Source organism: Argentina silus (assembly GCF_951799395.1).
Source record: "Argentina silus genome assembly, chromosome: 21".
Taxonomy (NCBI): Eukaryota; Metazoa; Chordata; class Actinopteri; order Argentiniformes; family Argentinidae; genus Argentina; species Argentina silus.
This window is the reverse complement of record NC_139675.1, coordinates 11,060,978-11,077,149: the sequence shown is the minus strand read 5'-3', so window position 1 is coordinate 11,077,149 and position 16,172 is coordinate 11,060,978. Positions and strand designations below refer to the sequence as shown.

At 48.0% G+C, this 16,172-nt stretch overlaps 1 protein-coding gene across 4 annotated transcripts in view; it reads right to left on the bottom strand.

Moving 5' to 3' along the window:
• mtus1b (microtubule associated tumor suppressor 1b) overlaps positions 1 to 16,172 on the bottom strand; it is a 55,268-nt gene that overhangs the window by 17,312 nt on the left and 21,784 nt on the right. For 3 of the 4 annotated variants that reach the window (XM_083692998.1, XM_083692997.1, XM_083692999.1), the window contains exons 4-6: positions 15,443 to 15,661; positions 12,486 to 12,692; positions 10,395 to 10,505 (exon numbers count right to left, since the gene is read on the bottom strand). In XM_083692998.1, the coding sequence (XP_083549124.1) occupies positions 10,395 to 10,505; positions 12,486 to 12,692; positions 15,443 to 15,661 (537 nt within the window). The remainder of the gene's footprint in view (positions 1 to 10,394; positions 10,506 to 12,485; positions 12,693 to 15,442; positions 15,662 to 16,172) is intronic. The other variant, XM_083693000.1, reaches the window with a different exon arrangement.

The following is a 16,172-nucleotide window of genomic DNA, read 5'->3' as shown; positions in this document are numbered from 1 at the left end:
CGCAGGCGGTGCTGCCTCAACATCCATCACTAACACCTTATTAGAACATTGTGGCAATGTTACAGGACGGGGGTTGTACTTTTGGAATCAGAGCGGTCGATCAGCACTTGCTTTTTATAGTGTGTGTGTGTGTGTGTGTGTGTGTGTCTTCTCTAATGAGACCTACTTCTGAGGAATTAGTATAATATACCTGTCACACACACCCACACACACACACCCACACACACACACACACACTCGTGCACGCACACACGCACAAACGCACAGCAGTGTGCAGATTAGCAGTATGCCTTTGATCTAGCCCGTGCTTCAGAACCTCAAACACCGTTTCACAGCTCAGAAGGAATTATAATGGGTCCAAATGACTCACTTACATTGGATGTCAAACAGCTCATTAACCCGATCTTAAACACTGAATTAGTATCCATCAAACAACTGCACCGTGTATCAACACTGACACTAATAAGCTGTTTGGGGCATTCAGTCTATCATTTTCATACACTTCGTGTTTGTTCAAGTTTCACATTTTCCATCTCTGGATTACACACCAACATTCAGATTCAGATAATAAATGTATCCTAAAAGTACAATGTTTGTCAGCCAATGTTTGTCTAATGTGTGTGTGTGTGTGTGTGTGTGTGTGTGTGTGTGTGTGTGCACGAGTGTGTACCTGCGTGCGTGTGGGTGTGCGTGCCGCTTGGCGGTCAATCTGAACAGGTGAATAAAAAACGTCCGAATCAGTCTCTCATTGAATAATGTAGGCAGCCCAGTGTGTTGTGTCTCTACCGTTGAATAATTCAGCCAGAGCTGTGACCACCATCAATGTTTTGTTTTTTTCCCGAGGCAGTTTGGTGGCCAGGCACATTCAGTCTCCGATGGAAAAAACAGGTGTTGCGTGTGGAGCCAACATGGCGGGATGGAGAACAGCCATTTGGGGCCCCAGGGCAAATCAGTTTCCGGCGTCCTCATTTATCTGTTGGGCAGTGTAGTGCCAATGGATTAGCTTACAATGGGGACGAGTACAACAGTGAGCCTGTGAGCCTGTAAACTTGTGTGTGTGTGTGTGTGTGTGTGTGTGTGTATGTGTGTTCCTCAGAGATAGGGGTAATTAGCACCCTGTCAGTATGTCTGCCTCTTCTAATCACAGTGTGCTTGAGTACCCCTTAGGAGGAGACACGCTGTCGCAATGCGTGCGCGCACACACACACACACACACAGACACAGACACACACTTCAACGGTTCCTTGAGCGTGTCCTACTGCCAGTCCGGATGTCCCCATGCATGGCTGGTGCTAACAGGGGCAGCGGTGTAGTCTTTCATCCTGTGTTTAGCACCCAGAACACAACAACCACACACAGGCTGTGGGCTACCTCAAAATTACTCAATCTTTCAACACACACACCGGGGAAGGGAAGTAAAAACATCCTCTTTGGCACAAACACACAAACACACACAAACCCCGGCACAACAACAAACACTCTCTTCATTCAGGAGTAAAACAGGTTTAAATTGAGGAAAATTATCTCTGTCTACTTCAGTTAAGGAGGAGACTCATAAACAAACCCAAAACAAAGAGTCGGCCGTGGGTGGTGGTGGTGGTGGTGGTGGTGGTGATGGTGGTGTGATTCACAGAGATAAAATCCCAAAAGAAACTAACTCCGCCACAAAGACAGATGTTGAAATATCTGTCGTGTAAAACGTGTGCATTTTGCATTTTCAGTACAGTTGCATTTTCTTTCTTTTTCATCAACCCCCCCCCCCCCCCAAAAAAAAATAAACAACCACCCACATTTGTTAGAGCACGGTTAACAAAGGGACTAAACTCTACTACTGTACGCCCGTTGAGAAACTGTCTCACAAAATGCCTGTAACGTCTTCCTGACCGAAACAGACATTTTGCTGAGTGTGTACCTGGTAGTTGCCATGTGGAGAGACAGAGGTTGTAGGCCCAGTCTGTGAGAGAGAGGGTGTGTGAGTTAGTCACTTCAGCATGCAGTGGGTAAGGGGGTTGCTATGGGGGTAGAAGTCACTCTTAGGGACAGGTCTAGGATCAGATTGTCCTCCCCTAATCCTTCGCTTGGCTATTAAAGGGGAGAAACACAACTGACCTCCGATCAGTGTCTATGGACAACTGAATTCTGAAATAAAAATGATGGAAGTATCAGAAAGGAGATGATGGGTGAGTGTATGAGAGAAAGGGGGTGGGGGTGGGAGGGGGGGGGGGCTCTAAATGTGTGTGTGTGTGTGTGTGTCAGTCAGTCAGTCAGTGTGAAATGTCTGTCTGCGTGCATGCGTGATCAAAATGATAATCAGGCTCAGGATAAGACCCTTTTGAAATCCAGTCAAAACTGAACCGCAACCGCAACCGCAACCGCATTAATGAAGCTAGTTTGCTAGTTTGCGATGAGCTCACTGGACCAGTAGGGAGCTGGACCAGGAACAATCCCTCATCAGCCTCATGAGGAAGCAAGAGAGAGTTCTGTGTTGGCTGGCGTTTTAAAAAGCTCTACTTCAGAGGAGGATTGAGACTGTGTGTGTGTGTGCGTGCGTGCGTGCATGTGTGTGTGTGTGTGAGATGGGCCCGTAAGGACCTCAATTACTTGGGCTTTCATACTTCACTGGCATCAAGTCATAGGCAGCAGCTCAACCAAGTGTGTGTGTGTGTGTGTGTGTGTGTGTGTGGTTATGAGCATGCGTGGTGGTCTGGCGCAGGGAGCTTTTCCAGCTCAGCCTTTGACAACTGAGCAGTGAGCCAGGGGTCTGTGTGTGCCAGCCTTTAACCTTGGGGAATCAGCCATGTGCCCATTACACACACACACACACACACACACACACACACACACACACACACACACACACACCAAACACACCAAAGGTTGTCCATGGTTCTATAATCTCTATGGGATTAGTACTGTTTTTTTAAAATATTATGATTAGTCTGACGCCGGTACTAAAGCTGAGCAAGCAGATTTGGTCAACGCTGGCGTGCGTACTGCGTTTTAAAGGCCGTAGATTTACTGTTGGCACCCCATGTACATGCACTAGCTGTCTGAGCCATTGGCAGATGGGTAAGCGCACGTACGTGTGTGTATGTGTGTGGGTGTGGGTGTGTGTTTGTGTGCACGGGCCCTGGCGAGGGCTTCGCAGAAAATCTGCCCTGATTTCACTCAATGCGATGTGTAATCCCTGTTGGACAACCATCAGTTGATTGAGGAACATTTGGATGATTAACAGTGAAAAAAAAATGAGGAAAACGGAACAAGCTGTAGGACCGATGAGGTCGGGCAAATATCTGCTGCCAGGATTTACAGATGTACTGTGGGGACTGACCACCAGACATCACATGGAACCACCTCATTCGGTTTCAAGCTGGACAGATGTTGCCTGGTGTCACACACACACACACACACACACACACACACACACACACACACACACAATCAGTGTCACAGGTCGAGTGAGGCTATTAGACTCCAACACGGCTGTTTCGATGGCAACACGTGAAGACATGTCCAGCGTGACGTGCGAGTGGGAGAACAGGCGTGTCATTATCGCTGAGCGTGCCCGGAAACTAGTTGTGCATGTACTGTGTCCCGTGGACCGTGTACCGTGTACCGTGTCCTTGCATCCTGAGTCAGTACGGACTGTTCCTGCGTGTCCTTCACATCTCAGCTCTTGACTCAAGGGGTCTGTCTGTCAGAATGCCCGCATAGAAATAGTTTTTGAAATCCCTGAACATTAAATAAAACATGAAAGCCACTCTTTTATTCATGATTTATTCATCCCAAAATCTACTGGCACGTCGTAAAACAAGACGAATAAATAACGCAAACCGTTTAGAGAAGTAGAGGTTTTTCACATTTCTAATCAGCTCAGTGATGAACGACACCCAAAAGCTCCCCGAAGCAGATTTGTAAAAAGAGGATTCTAAAGAAGGAACATCTTCCCCCAGTTTTTACACAAACGTCATCTCCGGTCAGATCGCCTTCATTCCCCTCATCAGCCGCAAACGCAAAAATAAATAAAAACGCGCACGGTGCGAGAGATTATCTCCGGCGTGGCCGGGCATCCTGGGGTGAACTGCAGCCTCGGCTCTGCGACTAAAGCCGGCACTAACCCACATTTCCCCCTCAGTGGAGAAGTAGGTCTGTAAACCTCCAAAGATGGCGGACGGCTGCCTCTGAAGGCAAACACGTGCTCGCCTGGTTCAGATACAACACCGGCGTGCTCTGCCTCAATGCTGCTCCTCAATGGACAACAAGGCAGAACATACCCAGGCCTAAAGGCAAAACAAGGTAAATACGGCAATATTCTTTACCATCCTTACTGAAATAGGTACATACAGTACAAAGACATATCTTAAATGACTACTTTATATATGTACACAGAGCATATGTATAAACAGTGCTTTAAACACACTTGGTAGTCCTTAGGCAGGGAAATCTGGTTAAAGATATACAACAGTAATGAGAGTGAGAGCCAGATGAGGACGTGTGCTACGTTGTGCCCCTCTAGGCTTCTACACTTAAAAGGAGGTTAGTCCCCGGCTATTCTCCACACTCACTACGCTACGATGCAGCCACGAATGCAGAAAACACACACACACACACACACACACACACACACACACACACACACACACACACACAAACAAAAGGGTCTCTTTTGTATACGTCCGTGACGGCAACACACACACACACACAATAGTGAGAGCCCCCTGGTGAAGGACTCAGAGAGGCAACAATGGCCGCCCGCGTGGGAAGAGAGGAGGGAGCGGGGGAGACGAGGGAGGAGGAGGGGGGGGTGAGGTACGATGAAGGAGGGTGATGGCGGTGGTGGTGATGTGTGAGTGTGTGTTTGGGGTGGGGGGGGTGTGTGTGTGTGTGTGTGGGGGGGGGGGGGGGTCTCAGACCTGCATGGAACACCACGGTGCTCTTCTTGCATCCCGACAGCAGCTGGAGGTTCCGGAACAATCCCTTGGCTGTCAGCTTCACGTGGAAGTTGGACAAGGAGAGTCTTGGAGACCATATCATGTCTCTGGAGATCCAGGCAGGGGGGAGAGAGACCCCTCTTTAGTTTAAATGAAGAAAAGACAGAAAAGACGACTCCACCGGAACAGGACAACTCAAAAGCGCTGCGAACCGTAGCGCTCTCAAACAATACTCCTTTTTAGCGTACACAAATATAAAGGAATACAAGAAGAAGAAGAAGGAAAAAAAAGGGAAACTCTGCTCAAAAAAACAAACCAAAAAAAAAGCCCAAACCGCAGCTAGCGGACTGGATTTGAACGAGAGAGAGTGAGAGAGTCGTCCTGTAGCCGTGCAGCTGTGAATGAGGGAGCGGGGAAGGAGGGTAAACAACAAAACCCAACAGACTAAACTAGTGCCGAACCCCAGCCAATGGGGAAAAAAGAGATAAGAGATAATGGCGCCAAAAATATCTCGTTTTTTCAGCCTCCTGCGAGTATTCCTGCTAGCATCAACAGTCCAAGTCGTCTGTCGTGGAATGCTCAAGATAGAAAGTAAGTGAGAGAGAGAGAGTGAGAGAGAGAGAGAGAGAGAGAGAGAGAGAGAGGGGAGGGGGAAAATCCTGAACAGCAACAGCGATGATGTTCAAGATGATGATGATCCCGTCCACCTTCAGGGGATCGGCGGTAGCACGCGACGATGTCCCTCAGCGTGTTCAGCGCAAACACACGCACACACCACAGCGACGTGGATAGTGTTTTGGTGTACAGTTAGCGAAACACACACACACGGTCAGACAAAGCTCAGTCTCAGCATCTCTCTGCCTACACTGGTCCTTCGACAGCACCGTGTTGAAAATACATACACACACACACACGGAGGGAGGCTGACGGGGATGGAGAGAGGAGGAGGAGGAGGAGGAGGAGAGGTGGGAGGGAGAGGGGGAGGAGTGTGCGCAGAGTGGGGAGTGGGTGGGTTGAGAATAATCTCCTGTCGCTGGCTCCCGTGCTCCTTCTCTCTCTCTCTCTCTCTCTCTCTCTCTATCTCTCTCTCTCTGGAGGATAGAGGAAGAAAGAGGAAAAGAGAGTGAAGATAAAGGTTACCACGGTTATAGCTGATGGGAAGACAGAGATAAAAGAGGAGAAATTGAAATGTAATCTCTCTCTCTCTCTCTCTCTCTCTCTCTCTCTCTCTCTCTCTCTCTCTCTCTCTCTCTCTCTCTCTCTCTCTCTCTCTCTCTCTCTCTCTCTCTCTCTCTCTCTCTCTCTCTCTCTCTCTCTCTCTCTCTCTCTCTCTCTCTCTCTCTCTCTCTCTCTCTCTCGGCAGGGAGGGAAAAAGGATGCTGTGAAAGGGTGCCTTTGTGTCTCTCACACGCACAGAAAGAGTGAAAGAGAGAGAGCGAGCATGAGACACACACACACACACACACACACACCCCTCAGAATATTGATGAGTGACACTGACATTGTTCCATAGCATGGCTGGGGGCAGCCTGTGTACATTTCCATCAGTCTCTGTCTCCATTGACTCACTAGCAGGACAGCATATGGCATGCACACACGCGCACGCGCGCACACACACACACACACACACAATGGGATAGACATTCTATAGAAACATTCAATAAAGGACGGCGGTTATTCAAATTCAGTGTAGAAGGAAATTTAAAAAATGCTCCGGTAATTGAACTGAAATAGCGGAATAGACAACGGCAATGCTCACAGAGAATGAACATATCACACCACTATAGAACCTGCTTATGTAGCCTGGTCCGACAGCGAGGGACGTGGTACTGGACGTGAGGAGGTACCGTCACTGGGTGTGGTTACGGCAAGACGCCGCTATATATGATCACACACGTGTGCTGCTGGATGAGTCAGGGGGGCGTCATGGTCCCCTCTCACTCCTCTTTCCTCATCCCTCTACTCCCTTCTCTCCCTTCTCTCGACTCCTGACGACTCTCCCCATCATTCCCCTCTCCTCTCCTCTCCTCTCCTCTCCTCTCCTCTCCTCTCCTGTGAGGCAGCCACAGCTCACACACCAGCCAGAACTCAGAAATCACATCCATCTGGAGACTACGATACAGCCCTTTCAAATCACACAGCTAGGACCAGAGCAGGGTGTGTGTGTGTGTGTGTGTGTGTAAATATGTGACAGCACTTTGGATGATTGGTGTCATGGGCTTCACCTCTAACAACGAGGCCGCAATGAAACCACTCATATATGCGCGCACACACACACACACACACACACACGACTTAGTGACTGATACAAGTCTTTCACATTCACCCTGCCCTTCCCTGTTATCACCCAAAAGATGATGAAATGTATAAAAGGAGACATGTTGGCCTCCTACAGTGTGAAGGAAAGCAGTCCAAGCCCTGGATTAGGGTTCACTCAGCCCCTCGGCTCCCTGGGAGGAGATGATTGGTTGCGAGGCTGAGCTGGCGAACTGTCAGGCACCTCACTGCCAAGTGACACTCAAACCCAGCATCTTGTCTCTCTCTCTCCCTCCCTCCCTCTCTCTCTCTCCCTCTCTCTCTCTCCCCCCTCTCTCTCTCTCCCTCTCCCTCTCTCTCTCCCCCTCTCTCTCTCTCCCTCTCCCTCTCTCCCTCTCAAACACACTTTGGTGGTACAGCTTAAGTTTACAGTGAAATAAATGTCGGATTTTAGTCAGAAATTACGGCAACATGTGCAAATCACGTCCTGTGCTGCATCTAGCAGGTGCTGAATCGAATCCAACCTTGTATGAAGAATATAGTGAAAATCTGACAAATGGGAGTCAAACATTTTTTTTATAATAAAAACAAAAAGCAAACCTCTTGAGGAAACTTTAAGTGCTCACTTCATACTGTAAGAGATCTACTTAGAAGATAACTACTCTCCACTGCAGGGCAAAACAAGTCAACCCTGAAGTCCCCAGAGAGAGATGAAGTGATCTAATGTCTAAGCTTTAAAGCATGCAGTTTGTGACAAACTCAATAAACTCTTAAAATAAAGAACAGTTCTCTTGCCAGTGTGTCGTTGTAACCGCTGTCCCCCGAAGCCCTGGGTGGTGTGTGTGTGTGTGTGTGTGTGTGTGTGTGTGTGTGTGTGTGTGTGTGTGTGTGTGTGTTAACCCTGCATGCATCTACAGTACATGTGTGTATGTGTGTGCACACATGTGTTTGTGATATGTACTGTCTGCATGTATATGTATAAAGTGTGTGTGTGTGTGTGCGGTAACCCAAAGCGGGGTGACAGCGCGTCTGCGACTGGTGGCTCCCCACAAAGCCGAGTGGGAGTTCCTGACGTGACCGCAGTGCGGGGCGAGGCAGCCAGGCGCCGAGGCCCAGACCAGGGGCTGGGATATGGGGGGAAGGGACCAACCACAACCCCAGGCTTCACCAAGGCCTCCATGAACACATCCACATTTCACAGGGCCTTGGTGAAAATGGCTCTGCACCGTACTCCTCCCCCATTGAACAACTGATTCAGGATCAGATCTCCCTACACCTATCAGACCTTAACCATAACGAGAACAGGACAGACATCACAGATCTGGGACCTGTTGATAAGAGCATTACCACAAGACCTGTGTCAAACACATCAGCCACATTTTTTAAAATACGTTTCCTATACAGCCACATGCCCCAAAAGCCTCTCTCGATGATGTCAATCGTCAAGACGGTTTCATGCCAACACCACAATCTGGGCACAAACAACAACTATATTAGCTTGCTGAACGCCCTCTCACTGGGCATGCCCTGCGCCAACATGGCGGCTAGACTTCCAACGGGGCACACATGTCCGCATTCCGGAACCACGCCAAGCTGAAGTGTTGAGAGAAGTCCTCTTCAGGGCACAAAAGACTGGCTGTTCATCATGTGTGACAGGCGTGAATACAGCAGTGACACCACATCAGTCTGTTCTATACAGCATATGGGCCTCGCAACATGGACAATGGTGGCACCTGCCTTACAGGGCTCTGTGGCAAAGACAAAGCTCTGGGGTTAGACTAAACATACTTGGCTGAGAGAGAGAGAGAGGGGGGGGGGGTGGGGGTGGAGTGGAGGGGGGAGAGGGAATGAAAGGGGGGATGGGGGGGAGGAGAGAGGGAGAGATGTAGAGATACTGGATGAGGCCTTAATGGGGTAGTGGCATTGAAAGTCGCATCAGTGCGAGCCTTGAAAAACAAAGCACACTTCTGCTCCTAGTACAATTAAAGTAACTTGATTGGAACATATGCGTGTGTGTGTGTGTGTGTGTGTGTGTGTGTGTGTGTGTACAGTACGGTTTGTGTGTCACAGAGGAAACAGTTCCAGCCCTCAGAGCAATTTCCATCAGTCTCCAATATATTTGTATAATTACAGGCAGACTGCAGGACGACTATCTTGTGTATCTGTTTGTTTGCGCTCGGCGTGAGCCTGAACGCTAAGCACCAAACGCTGGCGCTAATGACTGTCAAACACATGGGAATGCTCCCAAATTACTTACATGTTTCTGTTAGAGACTTAACTTCAAAGTCGCCAAACTAAAAATAGAGGCTATTAAAAAAAAAAGACAATAAAATAAGGGCTTAGTTCACCGTCTAAGCTTTCACATCAAGCTAAAAAATCATTCAAAGTCACTTTTCCTTCGCTGAAGTTAAAAAAGCTCTTCAGCCCCAACTCCCTCAGCACTCCTCTCGATCTGAAACGATTGGATAGGTCGCCAAAATTCCACCTGGTCTTGCCTACCAGAAAGTAATGTTAACCAACCACCATATTGCTTATACCCATCTCATCCTTTCAGATCTACAGGAGTGCCTAGGGGCTAGGGGTCCATTTGGTGACTCTGCACCAGACACTACATCAGATAATGGACTCTTTTGATCTGACAGATCTCCTCAGATCAATCATCCTAGAAATACCAGCGACCTTGCAAATGACAAATCAGTTCTATTCGTACATGTTTCTAGATTCATAGTCGGTTCTCACAGCTAAGGGAGCACAACATTAAAACGGGTTGAGGGGTGTAATGTTGCCAGTCTTGTTCACATGGAACATACCGTACGTGCATGCTCTCACGATGTGAGGACGCTGGAATGCTGCCATGGTAACGAGGGCCTACTCTCGAGGCGGAATGGGGGTTCTAAAGACAGGTTAACCCTGTGTGTGCACTGTAAACATCAGCCCTGTGTGACAAGGGTATTATCCCTCTGTCTCTCTATCCATCATCCTAATCTCCCTCTCAGAATATTCAAGGTAAACTCGGTATGTTTTTTACATATTCACTTTTGTGTCATGACTTAAGAATCTAGACAGCATATACTGTAGTACCACACACACACAAAATGCATGACGCAAACACGCACACACACACATACAAACTCCCACATGTGCAGTGCTTTCTCACACTCACACACACAACACACAACACACACATCAACAGAAGTTCCTCCTTACCTGTCACTCCCGCGGCGGGGCGGCTTAGTCTGGCCGAGCCGTTCCTCTGCAAGGGGTTCTGGGTCTGCTGTTTAGCCGTCACCTGATTGGTCACCGTGGGGGTCTTCAGGCCTGCGGGCACAGTCACGGTAGAGAAGTAGTCAAAGACCATGGCTGGACAGAGTCTCATGGCTGGGCATGGTGGTCCCATGGTTGGATACTGGACACTGGACTCAGGATCTCACTGTAGCAGTAGACCACAGCTCCACGAGCAGGTTCTGGCTCTGTCGTCTCTTTACAGACAGCAGCTGTCTGGGAAGCTAGGCGAGGGCTGGTCTGGGCCTGTGGTAGAGGGTCTATCTCGGTGTAGTCTAGAGATCATGGAAGGATAGCTAAGAACTCCAGGTATCTCGCTGCTGCACTTTTTTGTTGACACAGGGGAGTGGATTTAGGCTTTAAGACCCCCTGTGTGGTGACTTGACCACCCATAAGGGAGGAGTTTGAGTGTGGGGTATCGGTGGGAGGGGGTCGTTGACACCTCTACCATGCCTACAGTATACCACCACCCCCCCCCCCCCCCCGACATCAGAAACATTATCATTTTTTCATACATTATCACCTGCAGACTGATACTGAATGGGTGGATGGCCCATGGAACCGCTGAGAGCAAACAGATGATTGAAACAGGCTTTTGAGAAATGACAAAAAAACAAAAACATGAGGAACGCAGTGATTAGAACTCATTTGTGTGGTAGAATTCAATCTCATCTCATGCTACTTTGGCTATTAGCCATTTGGGGGGAAAAAACACAGGTTGTGTCGTTAAAACGAGAGAGTTGTTGAGCTGTCAAAAAACGGTAAGAGAAACGAAAACTAACAACGTCCTCAAAAAAAAGATAGGAATCTCTCTGTTCACCCTGACGACTGCTGACTGCCTCAACCCTGCAGAACCCCGCAGAGAAATCAACTGCAGCGAACAAACACACTGGGTCCACACTCAGTGGTTTATGACATCAATGGTACCATGGCAACATAGAACCATACGCCAAATGTGCAGCCATCTGCCGCAGTTCATGTTTTTCATATCCATGTCTCAAAGGCGATATGGAGGAATAATAACACAGAGATGACTGTCAATGTAATGTTCTGTTCAGGTAAACATGTAGTCCAGGGACCGATGTTGGAGATGGAAGCCTGTGGAGCAGCGGAGGTGTACATCTGGTGGAGGAAGGACTCGTTGTCACGCATGGAATGAGGAACGGTATCAAACACGTGCCTCCACTGAATCCCAGGGCATTTCACGCGATGGATTATGTGGGAACAAACCTTCAGGTCCATAAAGAAGACATCTGAAGACATTTCAATATTACAGATTAAAGGGGACATTCTAAAATGAAGGAAATGGAGTGATTATGTGGATGTGAGAAACGCTTATCTAAGCAGGATAGAGATACCACCCGTAAGGTTTCTATTGAGGATCTACAACCCCATTCAGTATGCCAAAGCTATCTATATGCTATACAAATCCATGATTGTCGAGCCATCAGAGCTTATCTAATCCCATCAGCTAAACCCATCAACAGATCAAAGGAACGACACAGTGACTAACAATTAACAAGTGATGGTGAACTGATTAGAGAATTGAGAACAAATAGATTTAATGATGTAAATACTGTTTTGTGTAACGATTTGATGAGTGTTAAATTGGGATATCCTCCCATTTAAATGGGGCATGATGTTTATAATAAGCTGGCAGGCCTAAACATCACAAGATTGGTGAGAGACTGAGTGTATGGGAAGTATTTGGTGTGTGTGTGTGTGTGTGTGTGTGTGTGTGTGTGTGTGTGTGTGTGTGTGTTTCATATCAAATTGTATCATATGCACACGATACAGCAGTAAACAGTTCAATGAAAATATGTGTTTAAAAAGCTCAACAGTGAAACACAAGGATAGGAATAAGAATACACAATCAATAGTATTAACTGTGAGGTAATAAAGTGCAGCCTTGGGAGACAATACGTATGTGTGTGTGTGTGTGTGTCTGCGTCTATGTGTAGAGTGTGTGTGTGTGTATGTGTGTGTGTCTATGCATGTACTTTTGTGTGTACTCACCTGTCGCCGTGCTCCTCCCTGGTAGTGAGGTGGTCCGGTTTCGGACCCCTGGGGCTTTGCTGGTGCTGGAGCTGGTGATGGTGGTGGTGGTGGTGGTGGAGGGGGGCTTGACAGAGCCCTGGGTGCCCCCTAGAGCGATGGTGCGACTGGGCCTCTCCTCCGCCTTACACCCCCCCGATGCTGGAGCCACTGGAGCTGGGGTTAAGACTGAGAGAGAGAGAGAGAGAGAGAGAGAGAGAGAGAGAGAGATGGTTATTTCAGATTAAGTAAACATGAATGACATTATCTCCAAATAACTTTCAACAAGACTTCAATACATTATATGTCCATCTCAAATAGGTTGAAAAGGGTTGGGACCCAAACATAATCAAATGAAATACGATAAAAAAATAATGTTTGAAAAACCTGCATTCATATTTGCAAAGAGAACCGGAGCCCTCAAACCAAACCAAGTCGTCCTTCCTAGATTGCGTTACGTTGTACAGAAACTAAAAGCGTTTCCTAGGGGTATCCATGTGTGTGGGAAGGCAATGATGCACCCCAGCTATCCTCACACTCCCAACGGGAGTATGGAACCCGCAGACCTCTCCGTGCCGCACGTGCAATTTGGATTCTATAATTCCCTTCATTTTACGAAAACACATACGGCAATTACACAAAAAAATATGCTGGCACTAATTATTCTCATGATTACAATCATTAGCAAACTGGCTCTTCATGACTAAACCTGCATAAACAATATTATCTGCATTTGCGACTGCCGCCTCTTTCAAAGTGGGATCGCAATTAGGGGGGCAGGCAGTTGGGAAATACTTAATGATGTTTGTGTAGTGAAGATTTAATGGATGATTAATTGGGAGTGATCAGGCTTAGATTGTACAAGTGTGTGTGTGTGTGTGTGTGTGTGTGTGTGTGTGTGTGTGTGTGTGTGTGTGTAAAATGGGGGGGTGGGGGGGGGGGTTACACCATTGCTGATGAACAATTCAACTGTAAACAAAGAGCACACATATCACCATAGGAACCGCATCTCAGTCGTAATCTGGTCACCATGACAACCTGCTCATCCTACAGCATCTATTAACTACCGTTAACTATTGCTCCGAGATGAGTCACTACAGGGTGTGTGTGTGTGTGTGTGTGTGTGTGTGTGTGTGTGTGTGTGCGCGGGTGAGGGAGAATGTGAGAGAAAAGTAAGGAAGAGAGAAAGAGAAGAGAGGAAGAGAGAAAGAGAAGAGAGGAAGAGAGAAAGACGAAAAGAGAAAGAAGACAAAAGACAAACAATGAGTAGCCAGAGGTTAGCTTGTGTCTGTTTCTTACTCTTGCCAAAGGGATTCCAGATTTCAGAGAAATCCCTCCAGTAGATCTTATCCATGCCCTCATCTCTCCTTTTCCCTCTCCCCCTTTCTCTCCCCCCCCCCCCCCCCCTTTCTCTCCCTGAAACAGTGCGTTGCTGTACTGTAACAAAGGCAACCATTGACCACCATTTGGGGTTTTGTCCAAGCTGAGGTCATGAGCTGCTGTTGATAGCATCATTGACGTTATCACATTAGCTAGGCTTTGATCGCACTGTCAAATCTCTATGCTGTCAAAACAACCTTACTATAACCTTTCTCTAACCACCTCTACATTATCAAACCAACCTTCCTATAACCTTTCTCTAACCACCTCTACGCCGTCAAAACAACCTTACACTAACCTTCCTATGACCACCTCTACATTGTCAAACCAACCTTACTATAACCTTCCTCTAACCACCTCTACGCCGTCCAAACAACCTTCCTATAACCTTTCTCTAACCACCTCTACATTATCAAACCAACCTTCCTATAACCTTTCTCTAACCACCTCTACGCCGTCAAAACAACCTTACTATAACCTTCCTATGACCACCTCTACATTGTCAAACCAACCTTCCTATAACCTTCCTCTAACCACCTCTACGCCGTCCAAACAGACTGCACACTTTCAGGTTTGCGTTTGAAGTCGTATTGATCTTTGGAGGAACTGAGCAACAGCACAAACCCTCATTCATTATTAACTGGCCCAGTGAAGCCAGCCAGAGACGACCCAAACAGCCTCAGGCATTACATACAGCACCTATTCAATCACCTCACACTGGAGGATGTGTACAGGTTGTAGATCAACTGTACACAAGACTGTGTGTAGACTGTCTGCCTCCTGAAACGACTCTCTGGAATCAATAACTGTGTGAGTGAATTACTGTTCGGTTCACTTAGCGGACGGTGAACCTCAGTGAGACACACACACACACACAGGTCACACAGGTCACACACACGCGCGCATGCACACACACACACACACACACACACACACGTAAATACACCTTAGAGAGACAAAAAGGGGGGTGGGGGGGTGGGTGTAGAATCCAGATGTAATCCAGAGGCTTAGAGCAAGGCCCAGACAAAAACCCTCCTCTGAATGTGGGTCAGGGGAGCACACGCACACACACACACACACATGCACGCGCACACACACACGCACGTCTCTGTGTTTAAGCCTGCCCAGATGTGACCTCTGACCCCTGCAGAGGAAGTGGGAAGGCCACAGCAGCAGGGGTTGGTATTCCCAGCGACATTCCCAGAGGCGGGAGGCAAATGGTGACTAACGGAGTCACGGGAGGTCGGATGAGTGGCAGAACTGTATGTGTGGATAATTGTGTGTGTGTGTGTGTGTGTGTGTGTGTGTGTGTTTCTGTGTACGTGTACGAGTGGCAAGGAGGAGGATGTGAACTCACCAGCAACAGGAAAACCACACCAATGAACATCTCTGCTGGGGTATTGTGCTTTGTGTGTGTGTGTGTGTGTGTGTATATTACCAGAGGAAGGACATGACTAATAAAGGTTTTCTGTGGTTTGGAAATGTAGGAGGGATAACTCTGGCGCACACACACACACACACACACACACACACACACACACACACCATCTCTGTCTCACCTTTGCTGGGGGCCGGTGCGCCATTGGTCTCACTGGCGACACTGCCCAGGGAGGAGGAGCTGAGGCTTGTCGACAGGCCCTTCACGGGCAGTTTGGATACAGCCGCCGTTGGCCGAGCAGCGCCTAACCCTGGGTTAACTGACGTCTTGGGGTTAGAGGTCACCGTGGCCGGAGCAGCCAATCCCGACGGCCTCTCTGTGACGCGTGGTTTGGGGATACCTGGGAGAAGACACATATGGGGGGGGGGGGGGGGGGGGGGGGGGTCGAGTTCATCAGTGTCAGTGATCATGATGATATTATTGTTTGTTATTGTTTTGTCAGCGTATTAATATGTGGAGAATTGTTTATATTCGGTATCTGTTTCTAGAGAGAGAAAGAGAGAGAGAGAGAGAAAGAAAGAGAAAGAGAGAGAGACAGAGAGAGTGAGAACATGAGACAGTTACTGAGCAAAGAGAGTCTGATGCACTCCACAGTCCTGAGAGAGAGAGAGAGAGAGAGAGAGAGAGAGAGAGAGTGAAGGGCCCGTATCAGCACATACAGGATGCGGAAACCAACGACAATTGACTTATTCACACACAGTCACAGGCCTATCAGCAACCTTTTACACCATGGATACTCATTCTCTCACTCTTTCTGAATCTCACTTTCTCTCTGGTCAGCAAACAGAGACTTGGCCCCCTGTGGGAGGTGGATCCGTTCTATGACCTTATGGCTCACGATAAAGGTTGCA